Source organism: Conger conger, chromosome 4 (genome assembly GCF_963514075.1).
Source record: "Conger conger chromosome 4, fConCon1.1, whole genome shotgun sequence".
Taxonomy (NCBI): domain Eukaryota; kingdom Metazoa; phylum Chordata; class Actinopteri; order Anguilliformes; family Congridae; genus Conger; species Conger conger.
In genome coordinates this window covers 35,367,310-35,381,623 of record NC_083763.1, presented here as the reverse complement: position 1 = coordinate 35,381,623, position 14,314 = coordinate 35,367,310, and the positions used below count along the sequence as shown (strand labels likewise).

The 14,314-nt window shown below is 41.0% G+C and overlaps 1 protein-coding gene across 1 annotated transcript in view; it reads left to right on the top strand.

The window, feature by feature from the left end:
• The window catches only part of c8g (complement component 8, gamma polypeptide), a 36,785-nt gene extending 24,962 nt beyond the window's left edge, over positions 1–11,823 (top strand). Inside the window, exons 3-7 of the mRNA XM_061237530.1 lie at positions 3,228–3,301; positions 4,954–5,058; positions 7,848–7,949; positions 9,127–9,162; positions 11,644–11,823. Coding sequence (XP_061093514.1) covers positions 3,228–3,301; positions 4,954–5,058; positions 7,848–7,949; positions 9,127–9,162; positions 11,644–11,651 — 325 coding nt within the window. The 3' untranslated portion in view covers positions 11,652–11,823. The remainder of the gene's footprint in view (positions 1–3,227; positions 3,302–4,953; positions 5,059–7,847; positions 7,950–9,126; positions 9,163–11,643) is intronic.
• The last annotated feature ends 2,491 nt before the right edge of the window (positions 11,824–14,314 follow it).

The following is a 14,314-nucleotide window of genomic DNA, read 5'->3' as shown; positions in this document are numbered from 1 at the left end:
GGAGTTTGCATGTTCTCCCCGTGTCTGCATGGGTTTCCTCCGGGTACTCCGGTTTCCTCCCACAGTCCAAAGACATGCAGGTTAGGCTGATTGGAGAGTCTAAATTGCCCGTAGGTATGAGTGTGTGAGTGATTGGTGTGTGTGCGCCCTGCGATGGACTGGCGACCTGTCCAGGGTGTATTCCTTTCGCCCAACGTATGCTGGGATAGGCTCCTGCGACCCTGTTCAGGATAAGCGGGTTAGGATAATGAATGAATGAATAATCAACAAGCTTCTAGGAAGCAATCTGGCAATTTCAGGGGATTTAAAATGCAAGCACCACAGGGAATTTAATGCTACAGTATTATAGTAATCAAAGGATTTATGAAGCTGTTGGTTTATAAACAAAGATCCCTGTTAATTCGTTGACATGCAAATTCAAACTACCGGCAAACTAAACGCAGCTTTCCACTACGCTGTAGAACATTAACAGATTTCATGCCAATTAAGTCTATCAGGCAGAAGCCATAGGGAAGAGGGATGAAAACATAAAGAATTATCATTTTAACTGATGCATTTAAAAATAAATGACACAGAGATTAACTACAGATTTCTGCAACTGTGATGCTACACTGCAATTTGGCTAATTAAGTCCTTCATTTTTTTAAATTAATGCACAGGTATCGGATCAGTACTCGGTATCGGCAGATACACAAGTTCAGGTGTCGCAATTGGTATCGGGAAGGAAAAAATGGAATCGGAGCATCTCTACATTCAATCACAGGAGTTACGGCTGAGTTTAAGCTAGCTATATATGCCCATAGTTGCAACATTACTAGGCCTGTGCGAGCATGTGTTGCTCAGTCTTGCGGCCTTCCCAGTGCTCTATGCGAGACGCTGGTCCAGGGAAAGTTTGTTAATTTCAGGACGCGGGTTTGCAGAGGAGTGTTTTAGGAAGAATGTTTGAGGAAGAAGAGAGAGTGGCGTATGTTTCACCCTTTTATAACTGGAATGCCAACTACACCCGTCCTTAGCACAGTATGGAATTACAGTACAACAGGAAGTTGCAGCTGGCTGTTATCTTGCATCATGGGTGTTGTAGTTGAATGTTCTGTGGAATGCAGGGACTTGTAGTCCTATTGTCCCTACAGCATGCAGGAGACCATAGTGACAAGTCTCAGAACTATTCCACTTTCCCCCCTGTATCCACTAAGATAAATAAAAAGACCCCAGATCATCAAATAATCTAAAATCTAAAATAGCAGGGGGGTACACATCTGTAAAGCACCCTTTATTTCAGTGCACTTCAGCTGTCTGATAAAAGGAGGATGCGTTCTGAATAACTATGCTTTCATTGCTGCATAGAAGATAAAAAATAAATCGCATGGGGGTGACCTCTCATCCCCGTTTTAAATGTTGGTTGGGTTGGACATAGAGGTCACCTTGCTATATTTTACCATTAGTCGGACTCTGATGGTGTATGTTAAATGGTAAGACTCTGCCTTGATCATAAGCTGAGAAAACCAAGCCATTATACTGGACACTGCTCAAAAGTACACTGCTCAAAAAAATTAAGGGAACACTTAATCATCACAGTGTAACACCAAGTAAGTTAAACTTCAGGGATGTCAATCTGTCCATTTAAGATGCACAAGTGATTGTGAATCACTTTCACCTGCTTTGGTGCAAATGAAAGTGACAACAGATGTAATGGAGATGCAAAAGCAAGACAACCCCCCAAAAGCTAATGGTTTTGCATGTGGTTGCCACAGACAATTTCTTTCTCCTTATCCTTCCTGACTGATTCAATTCAATTCAATTTTTATTTATATAGTGCTTTTTACAAAAGTCACAAAGCAGCTTTACAGAGAATGTGGGCCACAAGAGTATGCCTAGGGCAACAGTGGCAAGGAAAAACTCCCTGGCAACAGGAAGAAACCTTGAGCAGAACCTGACTCCGGTCTGCCAGCTCTGGTCGCCTTACGGTTCCCTCTCTACGTGCACCTGGCGGTCGAGCTGCATGTTCACGCCTGGTTTCCGTTCTGGTTCCTCAGTGGTGGAGTGACCTGCCTACCACTGTCAGAACAGCAGAATCCCTCCCCCTATTTCGACACAGACTCAAAACCCACCTTTTCAAACTCTACCTTAGTCCTCCCTCCTGATTTCCCCTGCCCCTCCTTTCTGATATCCCTATTCTTGTCTAACCCCCCCCCCCCCCCAAAAAAAAAAAAAAACTTCTGATGACAACTATGTTTAGAACAGCATTTCCTGTGTATTTTGCTAGTTTCTGGATGTGATGCTCTGACTTATGGTAGAACCTATGCACTTGTAAATCGCTTTGGATTAAAAGCGTCTGCCAAATGACTAAAATGAAAATGAAATGAAATGACTCAGTAGGGGAACCCATCTGCTGCTGGTTGACACCGGTTTGTAGAAAGAATGGTTTTAAACAGAAAACCGGATTAATAAAAGTACATGAATATCCAATTATACAGTTGAATTATGATGATTCCTCTCTAGTTTTGTGTTCTGCTAGTGTCCTTGTCAATACTGAGTAGCATGAGTAGGTAGGTAGTCCAGCTCCTCCAGGATGGTGCATCCATATGTGTGGTCGCAAGAAGGTTTGCTGTTTCTCCCAGCACAGTCTCAAGAGCATGGAGGAGATACCAGGAGACTGGCCGTTACACAAGGAGAGCTGGATAGGGCCGTAGAAGGGCATCAACCCAGCAGCAGGGTTGCTCCTATGTGCTCCATTGTGCGAGAAGGAACAGGAGGAGCACTGCCAGAGCCCTACAAAATGACCTCCAGCAGGCTACTGGTGTGCATGTTTCTGACCAACCTGTCAGAAACAGACTCAATGAGGGTGGCATGACGGCCACCAGAATTGGCAGGTCCACCATTGGCGCCCTGTTCTCTTCACAGATGAGGCAGTTCCTGGATGAGGAAGGCATTGGCATTTTACGTCATTTTTTTCTCAACAAATTATACAATGTACATCAGTAAACTTGAATAAATCGTTCATCAAGATCTGTCCCTTAAGTGTTCCCTTAATTTCTTTGAGCAGTGTAGTAAGTATTAGGTAGCAGATGTGCCCTTTTCTTAACAAAGGGAGCCAGTGTGCCCTATATGTAGCGAATGTGCCTCATCAGTGTAGCGAATCCCTATACGTAGGGAATGAGCCCTATTTTGGTAGCGAATGTGCCACATAACTCTCTTTCTCTTTATCTCTCTCTCTCTCTTGCACACAGTAATATGCAGTGTTGGGAAATTAGGCAGAAGTATCTTTCCACCAAGACCAGTGGTCGCTTTCTACTCAAAAGTCGTAAGTGTAACACATTCCTTAACAATACTACTGTTTCAGTCTGTTTTTAGAGACCATGGACATTTGATACAATCAGTTCATTGTAATCAATTTGACCAACAAGGGATGAGGTAATGTGATCACTTTTTGTCCAGAACCATATTCCCTTTTGAGTATGGTATGTCGTGTTACCATAGTGATTGAAAAGTGCACTGTGATGGGAACCGTGGTGGCGCAACAGGCTAAGATGCAGCGGACTTGCGGTTCTTTGCAGTTGCACACCGAGGACCAGGATTCGATTCTCAGTCCTGCCAAAAGCTGGCTCTCATGGAGTGGAATAATTGGCTCACTGCTCTAGAGGGAGGGACTTGGCAGGGTTAGCGGATCGCTGTGCACAACAGCACCCCAAGCGCCTCGGAATCACGGTCATGAGACGGCTTGAAGATTGGCTACCAAATTGGGAGAAAAATGGAAAATCTTAAATAAATTTATAAAAAAACAAAATAATTGCAAAATCTCAATTGTTTCACTTGAATCAGTATGGAACACAAATAGATACTACTTTAGGGAATATGCTACAAACTTGGCCAGCCGCTTACAATTCAGTGACAATATCCACAGTATCGTGAGTACAACTAGCGCATCCGGGGTGTTCCAACATGCCCCACCTGTTATAAATGCATCAGCCACAATAGCCTTTAATGCAACATTGTATATTCCAGGTATTCATTCATTCAGTTTGATTTAGCACTCGCTCTTATCAATTTCTTCTGAGATCAATTTAAATGGTCTTATATGCAGTTAGTAGCCTACAGTGAAGCAAATTAAAATGCCTTAAAACACAAAAGTGGATCTGTAGAGAAGACGCACCTGCAGAAAAAGTAGGCACGTTGTCAAAGTTTGATGGATTCAAGAAAAAAACAATTGCCAACCTGCAACTCAATGATGGCAACTTCTGTGTAGGCTAACTACATCTATACTGATGTAAATATTTGTAGATTGGTAGATGTAGATATGGATATTACGCATTGCACGCTGTAGCTTTTCAGTGTTTTGAGACGAGTGAAATTCAAGGTGGTGACAGCCAAGTTCACAAATTAGGCAGATGTATTATTGGAACAACAGTCTCTGGTTGTAGTCAGCATGGAAAGAAAACTACATTTTTATACGAGAGAGTTATGTTTCAGGGGAGCGGGGGCAAGAATACTTATCTTTAGCAGCATCTACACTGTTCATATGACTGTCACCACCAGAAAAAATATGTTGGTTTAATTAGGAGGAGATAGGAGAGAGTAAGGAGGACTCCATGATGGTTACTTTTTGCTTTGACTGTGTCCTTGTACCATGAACTTCTGACATCCTTGTGATTAAAGCAAAGCCAACTTAGATTGTATTCATACATTTTTTTTTTAATGTTTGATGTTACTGAAACATTCTTCAGAACCGTTTTGTAACCAGCCATCATCAATGTTGCAAAAATGTTGCAGTCAGAATGTATACTATCTTAGACATTCTTTTAAAAAGTGTACTGTAACTATGTCCTCTACCCTAAAAGCTCTAAGAAAATTGCCATCAAAACATTCTACTGTAACATTCTAAGAACTTAAAGCAAATGCTATGAATGTTATGGGAATATGCTCTGTCATACCATAATGTAATCTCTTGTCGTCAAGGAAATAAGAAAAATGACATTGATGTCGTCATTGGAGAGACGGATTACAACTCATATTCCATCTTGTACTACCAGAAACGTGGGAAGATCTCCATTAAACTGTACGGTATGTTTACAAGCTCAATGAGGCCATTCGCTTTATTAAAACTTAACATCAAGTCTCCCTGTTGCTGAAGCTCATTGAGGACATTAGTGATCCAAGCAACACCTGTTTCCTCAAATAAACATTAAATTAGAAGGTACTTTTATTGCATATCATTTGTACAGTAACTCCAGATTTGCCGTGTAAATATTTTCTTTTAGGTTCCTAAAAAATCTTTTTTGGATGTGTTTTTCAGATTCCAGATTCCACTAAATCATTTTTCAGTCTGTCTGAGCTCTGTTAGTATCCAGTTCAATCTGATTTATGTGTGTGTTCTGCTCACTCCTGCTATGACTGTACCTCATAATAATGAATACCTCTACCCTTCCTCATTTTTGAAGACCTACAGTTGGCCATGTAATTTGAATTTATGGACAGTTTAGAAGATGGACAGCATCTCGCCCCACCTTCGAGTTTAGCTATTTTGGAAAACATTGGAACTACACTGTCCGACGTGGTCAGACAACACATCATATGAACCAGTTCTTGAAACATGTGGAAGCCTATCTGTAAACCATTAGTCCTTAGTAAAGCAGGTACGTGGTACATGCACAGTTGTTTGGGGCTACATCTCTGCACTAGCTACAGGTAGAACTAACGCATTTTAATCAGGAGGACATCTACTCGCTTACAAGCACATGTTCATTTTACAGTGCAATTCCACTTTAAATTCCCACCTGCCCGAAATACCCTGGTACAGACTGATTGAGTTCTGTGTGTTCTGCTCACTTCTGCTGTGAGTGAGTTACCAACTTGGTGATATGATATAACTTTGTAATGAGATTTAGTGACTTTTCCAGGGGGTGTACTACCAAGTCAGATTATAACATAATATGACATAACATAATGGCGAACTCGCCTTTTCCTACCACAAAATATAAAGGGGATGGAGAACCAGACGCGACCAAGAAGTGAAAATTACCCACAGGACGTGTGATAACCACTAATATGATCTAGGGATCTTTCACTGCAATTTCTTAATTTTTACTCATTAATATGTGAGTTTTGCTCAGTGCAAATTCTGGCCCATCTTATTCAAATTGAAACGAGGTGATACAACTCCCACGCTCAATATAATTATATAACCCACATTTCCTGTTGCCAGTTGGTGGTGCCATGACTGTGAGCCGTTATTGGTATATGGTTGTGATTATTTTATTGGTATATGATTACATTCATTTGGTGTGAATGCGATGAACCTACTAGAAGGAGTATTAAAATGGTTGTGTATGTATGTGTATAAATGCATGTCTTTGTTTTTGTTCTGGATGCTTCCTATCCAATCATGTTCAGTCTTGCAAGCATTTATTCTTCAATTACCAATGGTGTGTGAGTAAGGCATTTTTCATCAAATGAGTAGGGAGCTACTGTCAGTACCGTGTCAGTATTTGTGCTGTGCATGAAATTCAAATTATTCGCTGAAACATGGAAGCAAAGTTGACGGGCAACCGCTTAACACTTGGGGCAAGAAACTCCGTTAAGCTGCTTGTTGTTTCTGCATGATGTGTGACAGGAAACTTATACACGGCAGCAGCCATGTTTATCTAACAAGCTGAAAAAAGGAATGTTTTCCTTAAATGGTGATGAGTCTACAAGCCTGAACATGGATAGAATTCTTAATGTCCTAGTTAGCTATTATGATGATGATCTTGGCAGAGTTATAACACAGAATCTAGCATATTCAGTGTTTCCCGCAGTGATTTATAGTTAAGGAGGGCCGCCTTAACAAAAAACAGCCCCGCCTTAACTAATGTTGGATTAAAAAAATTCTTATAGATTAAAAAGAAAAATCCGAAATAAGAAATCCGACATCGGACAGCGGCATTTGGTGGTTTAAAATAACATTGTGCAGTTTGTCATTGAATCGTTATGAAATTGGAAATTGACTAATCGTAACTCCATAAAATACCAGCATAACTTGTCTAAGATTTAGCTAATTATTAACCTAATTGTTTTGTCATGGTGATGCAAAACTATGACTTCTGTACGTCTGTTTGTCAACATTTATAAGTAGATTAGCGTCTATTTATAGTATTTCAATTCAGTCAATAAGCAAGACCAGCTTATTGTGGACAATACATTTCAGGCACAGACTTTTTTCTTGCTTTAAGCCCTGTGAAAGTATATGCCCATAGTATAAAACAAACGCGATAGGGGGCGCTGTGGATTCCCTAGGCCATGGCATGATCCTGATGACCATCACTTCTAATGTGTGCAAAATTTTGTTCACGTATGCCAAGCACCTCAGAAATGCATATTTACCTGGAAAAAAAAACCTTACTATTACAATAGGTTCCTTGGTGCTTGGGTCCTAATAATAATAAATAATCCTTAAAATTACAATAGGGTCCTGCACACCCTTGGTGCTTGGGCCCTCATAAATAATCCTTAGAAAAGCAATAGGGTCCTGTGCACTTTGCTAGGGATTAGCCAACCTAGGAGGCTAGGTTGCGTGCCTAGGATAGGGAGCAGCCAGCATAGCAGGCTAGGTAGCTAGTCTAGGACGGTGGGATGACTAGTCTTTGATTGGGAGTTGTTAGTCTTGGAGGGTGAGTTGCTAGTTCAGGCAAGTGAGTGCTGCTTGCACTGTGTCATTTGCCAATGCTTGCTCATCAGTTGCTGTTTGCGAGTAGCTGCCCTCGGCATCTCATACATCAGATTTTTTGCATGAATCAAGCCCCATAATATATCACTTCTGTTCTGTGTATTCTTTTCCTTTTGCTGTGACTGAGTTAAGTTTATTGTTTGTGCAGGAAGGTCTGAGAGACTTGAGGACCACATCCTTGACAAGTTTGAGCAGCTTGCCGAAAAGCAGAACTTAGGAATTGACTTTGTTTTCCCCTTTCCCAAATATGGTGAGCTCTATTTTATTCAGTTTCCACGCTGTAAAAAAGTTACTGGGAATGAATGCCCTCACACCTGTGCTAATGTGTCACACATACCTATGAATGTTTGTGCATCTTACAGAAAATACACTATCATCCTGGGTAAATGAGGAACACAGGAATGCAATTTTACACAGCTCTATTGTGTCATTTCACTTAGAAAACAAGGTTAACTTGGCTGGCCTCAGCACAAGGACCCTACACATAGGTGTAATTCCCACAGAGGACATGAAACTACATTGAGACTGGACCAGATGCAGAGTGCTGTGCCCCTTTTCCCCCAAACTGCAGAGATCAAACGTCTCGACATTCACAACCAAATGCGAACACAGCATGAGAAAATGAAGAATTTTAAATATATAGTCGGGGTTTGTAAACAGGTAGATCGAAGCTGACTGTAACAGACAATCCTGTGGGAAGTTGGGTTGTACTTTGCAGTAAGCTGTGCAGATCATTAAGTCTTAGACATGCCATTTTGTTTAATTTGTGGAGCACAATTTTTTTGTGGAATTTTAAGTCCAAAAGTAAGTTTAAGTAAAAAATACACAGAAAAGTCAAAAGTTTGTTATTTTGTTTAATAGTCTCTTTTAGTATGTCAATGTATGAGAGACAGGCACATGTGAACAGTGTCTACATGCTTAACAAGCTTATTATATACCATCAATTCGACAAACCTTGTTTACTCACTATTTAAATGTGCAGAGTATGGTATTGCCAACAATATGAATGAAATTATCTGGTAATTATCTCTGTCTTTGAAAGTAGTATTTTCTACCTTTCTGATATCCAAAGATTGCTGGGAAAATGCCTGTGTATGTTGTCCAATGTCAAGTGTCTATTTCTTATAATTTGCTGAATGATGTAATTAGTTTTGGTAGTGAAATCAGCTAGGGAGGAAGAGCAAAAATAAATGAGTTACAGTGAAGTGAATAAACAGTAGTTATTGTTCACAGTCTGTGTGAACACTAACTACAGCAGGATACTCCTGTCAGTAACTTAACATTTACTGCTCAACTGCTGTCATTCTGGACCTGTTTTAGAGCTGAGATCATTCCACATGCCTCCGTCTCCAAACTTGCCAAAATGCTGATAACACTGTTGAAAGCAATATTTTTCAGGTTTCTGGTTGACAGGCTTTATTTTGCAGGTTTCTGCCAGTCTGCGGATGAAAAGCACGTTCTCTGTGAGTCTCACTCTAAAAAATCTCTGATTTACACATTCCCACTGTTGGTGTACAGTCACGTCCAGAATTATTGGCACCCTTGATGAAAATGAGCTAAAAAGACCATTCATATCCTTAGGTTTGCGCTTATGGACTGCGCTTTTTCTTGTATGCATCTCTTTTTTGACGCCAAACATGACGACGGTGTACATGGCCAAAAAGTTCAATTTTGGTCTCATCTGACCATAGCACCCTGTTCCAGTTATAGTTCCAATGACGTTTCGCAAACTCCAGACGCTTGAATTTGTTGGTTGCTCTCAGTAAGGGCTTCCTTCATGCAACCCTTTCAAAGAGCCTGTTGGTACGGAGGTGGCGTCTTATGGTTGATTTTGAGACTTTGTGACCCCAAGATGAAACTAAAGTCTGCAGTTCTTGAACTGTGGTCCTTGGGTTCTTCTTTGCCTCCCTCACCATCTTCCTCACTGTGCGTGGGGGCAACGTGCACTTGTGTCCTCTTCCTGGCAAGGTTGCAACTGTTCCAGATGTTTGAAACTTTTTGATTATTGTGGTTAGTGGTATGTTTAACCGTGTCGGATCCACATTTCCCACAGTCCCACAGGACAGTTCCGCACCCCGCATGACGTCCAGCTCGGTTCAGCCAATCCCGTAATGGCGGGAGCAATAAACTTTCCCGTATAAGAGCAAGACATGTTCTCGGGATCCCTCCTCTTCTTTCTTATCCCCAACTTTTCGACGCACCCTTTTTGGCCATTCGCTTCAGTTCAACTGCTCCGAGACTCATTCATTGGAATGTATTTGTTAGCTATATATATGTACATGAATTGATTTGCCGTCTTTCGCGCATATATAGAGTAAACTACAAACTACTACTAAGTAGTCTCTTCTCACAGCTAACCCCAACACTGACACACACCCTACTAACTTACCCTACTAACTTCCCGTTAGTTTATCTGTTCTGTGTTTGTATGTTTGTTTAATAAATATACTTTATTAAATCCGGTGTCTGTTTTGGCGTCGAGTTAAAGCAGTCTTTCAAAGAACTTCCAACCTTAATTAAAATACTAAATTTGTGGTTAGATATTTCTGATGACAGTAATGTCATGAGACTGATTACTTTTTGCAGTTATACTGCTACACTACATTAATTGGCGCCCCGGTTTCGTAGAGAGTAAAATCCCAACGTTATTTGGCGGCCCGTGCGAGGACCCTACAACCCTTTATGTATTTTTTTTGTACCCATTACCTGACTTGTGTAGGTCAACCACCATCTGTCTCTTTTGATTTGACAGTTCTTTGACTTTCCCCATAGTGATGGAAGGCAAAGGGATTTTACATGTGTGTTACCTAATTTCTATACCCTAGGGCAGGGGTCGGCAACCCTGGTCCTGTGTAACGACAAAAGCCAGCACACCCTGCGGCTCTCCAGGACCAGGGTTGCCGACCCCTGCCCTAGGGTTACAGGAAGTGATGGAAGGCCACAATACAGTTCCTTAAGAGTGAGATTAAGTTAAATAAGTAGAATTTTACTGCAGATTTAACTTAATTTTGGTTTTATTTAAAATAATCTTTAAGGGTGCCAATAATTTTTATACCTACATTTTTCATAAAAAATTGTATTACTCAATAAAAATAAAATAATAAATAGATTAATTGTATTAGGATAGGCGGCACGGATGGTGCAGTGGGTGGCACTGCCGCCTCACAGCAAGGAGGTCCTGGGTTCGAATCCCCGTCGGCCGGGGCCTCTCTGTGCGGAGTTTGCATGTTCTCCCCGTGTCTGCGTGGGTTTCCTCCGGGTACTCCGGTTTCCTCCCACAGTCCAAAGACATGCAGGTTAGGCCGATTGGAGAGTCTAAATTGCCCGTAGGCATGAGTGTGTGAGTGAATGGTGCGTGTGCCCTGCGATGGACTGGCGACCTGTCCAGGGTGTATTCCTGCCTTTCGCCCAATGTATGCTGGGATAGGCTCCAGCCCCCCTGCGACCCTGATCAGGATAAGCGGGTTCAGATAATGGATGGATGGATGGATGTATTAGGATAAAAGTATATAGTTTTCCCATATGTTTGGACATAAAATATAGCTCATATAAAATACGGACCTGACTGTATAACAGAACTGTTCGTGACAGTGTATTAAAGCAAAAGGGCTTACATGCAGTCATTGGAAGAGAATATTTTTCTATTGCTGGCGTGAGGTAGGGAGCTGGGTATCCGTGGTCTAAGATAGAAAAGAACAGCTTGACATGATTTAGGAGAAGCAAAATGTGTGTCCATTTACTGTTTCTCAGTGCCAAGCCATTTCTAATAAATAAAATAGTTCTGGTTACACAATTCTGATATGGGGACCAAAAAGCAAGCCACACATGAAGATGACTAGACATTCAAAGTCATTATGTGGAATGTCTAGTTTTAGAATAAAATTATTTAAATGATTGTCTGCTCAGAGACAGTACCTGAACACTCTCCATTCTCTTCTTTTCAGCTTTGTAACTCGGTGCATGTGGGACATCTGATGCACAGGAAGGAACATGCCCTGTTACTGAGGGTTGTGGCTCTAAACCAACCTGTCTAAGCACTGTTCATAACCTGTATGTTTACCCAGAAAAGACCTGTGCTGTTTGTATCCTGTGTGTTACCCAGTAAAGACCTGTGCTGCTCATCAGACCTGTGTCAAATAAGTAATTAGTTTGAATTCAAATAATTTTCTGTGCTCGATTGAACAACCAAGAGGACCAGAAGGTAGGGTTTGCACTTCTTGAGAGTATTTCAGTGCTTGCACCCCATTGACGCAGTGGAGCTAGTGCCGCCTCTGTGAACTTTGTGAGCCTATAAGTCAATGGGCCAAAAGGTCTCAATGGAAGAACCAACCAGACATTTGTATGCCGTGTTTTCGAATGAAAGCTCTGTGAAGAGAGGTGATCTGAATGTAAATGTGAATCTTTTAAATCCAAAGTAATGAACAAACACATGGGTTCTCTATAAGCTGCTTCTGTGTCAGCATACAGAATGGAAATGTCATGAGGTGTCAGTGCTTGCCAATGTATGTGGAGGAGTTTTCTGGAAATATACTGCTTCACTTTAACTGCTAATAATCTTAGTCATTTAAACTAGGTCTGTATACATGTTTGTACTTGCCAGATAGAGGTAATAATCTTGTTCTATCAAACCAACACTTAAAATCAGAGATGATTCATATCGATACAGACATGCCAGATGAGGAATGTGGTGCAAATGGGAAGCACTGTTGAGGCCTTTTGCATGGAGTTTGCATGTTCTCCCCTTGTTCCTCCCACAGTCCAAAGACATGCAGCTTATGCTAATTGGAGAGTCTAAATTGCTCCTATGTGAGAGTGTTTGAGTGTGTGTTCCCTGCCATGGATTGGCGACCTGTCCTGGGGGTGTCCTCTCATTCAGATCCAGTAGCTCACTCCAGTAGCCCCCATGACCCTGACCAGGAATAAGTGGGTTAGATAATGGATGGGTGAATGGTATGTCTGTGAACCATTCACAGCAGGGTGATACATGTCTTGTACCTCTGCTTTCTTATCAGATGCAGGGTTGAACAATATAACAGCACTAGTAAACTACCACAGGCCAACATTTTTAAATGGTACTAACAGGGCCTTGTTAAATGTTATACCTTTATAGAATATGCCCATGCTCTCTGACTGCTAAGTGATGGGCTAACATAGCAAGCCTGTATTCCTTCAGTTAGTTCTGTCTACTGTCCCGAGAACAACCATTAGTCCTTGTATATATATACAAAAAAGTGGACCTCACACAAGCTGAAAACAAGAAATCCCACACGTGATGAAAAAACTGGTGTAAAGAAAACATTTCATTTTGATAATTTTAAGTGCTAATTGTGCTTATGGACGGCTATTAATCCTGCCTGATGTTTTTCCGAGGTATACGATTACTAGAAATGGTGGTACTCATAAGTGACCAAAACATTTATGCGACATAGCCTTGTATGTACACATGATAGGACCATTAAGGTATTATGGAAATAATATAATTAGCAAATCCATACATGGTTTGAAATAAAATAATTCTAGTTTCTCCCTAATTGTTAGAATATATCAAGGTAGTTTATCTAAAAAAAATGTATAGGGTAATATCAACCTAACACCAGGTTCTTCCTGATTAAAAATGCTTTAAACTGCATAAATGTAATATTTCATTGTGATATGTGTACTTGTATAAGCAGATAATCAGAACTGAATGCATTAAAAGGTTGTATTTTTAATTAAAATTTTAAATGAAAGGCCGTCTTGCCTCATGCTCGTGACCATGATTCCGAGGCACCCAGGGTGGTGTTGTACGTGGCGATTCACTAACCCTGCTAAGTCCCTCGCTCTGGAGCTGCAAGCCAATTATTACAGCTTTTGGCAGGTGTGCAACTGCAACCGCAAGTCCGCTGCATCTTAGCCTGTTGCACCACTACGGCTCTCGTCTTTGAAATGTTAAGACTCAATGTCCAAATTATGTCGTCTCAAGGGCGAGAATACATTTTACTTGGCGATGCAGTTGGAAGGGCTCCTTGTTTGGCAGTTTGTTTACACAGGTCTCTTACAAAAAGACTTTGACATGATACTGCTATACAAGAGAAGTTCGTACGAGGGCTCTTCTTGTTCCAGAGAGCCTATACAAAACAGATAATAGCATTCATATGTACAAGTACTTTTATAGAAGTATGCAGCAGCGAAACAGACTACAATAATAATTCCTCCAGATAAATCTTAAGTAAACAATGGATTTTCTATTGACATTTCTCCAAGTTTTTAGATTTGCATCATTATGCATTTGGTTTGCTGGACCCTTGCTGTGAAAAGGACACTGACATTACCTTATTTTGTGTAGTATATGGATTTCCAAAATGCAGAAATGCAGTGAGGTCCCCTCATGTTTGTTTTGCCACCCATCAAATAAGGAACTGCTGTCGCTAAAGCAATGGCATCTTAAATTAGATGAGTTGTAACTCTTTCAAGTGGTATACCATGTTATAATGATTGAAAATTGCTGCGTTAAAAACGGAATTAATGCAAAAAAACCCACACCGGCTCAGCCCTGGGTTTATGTATCCATTGGAAGTGTAAAACCCCACAGCTAACCCAATGACGGAATTTAGCGGGGGCCGAAGGGGGTTTTGC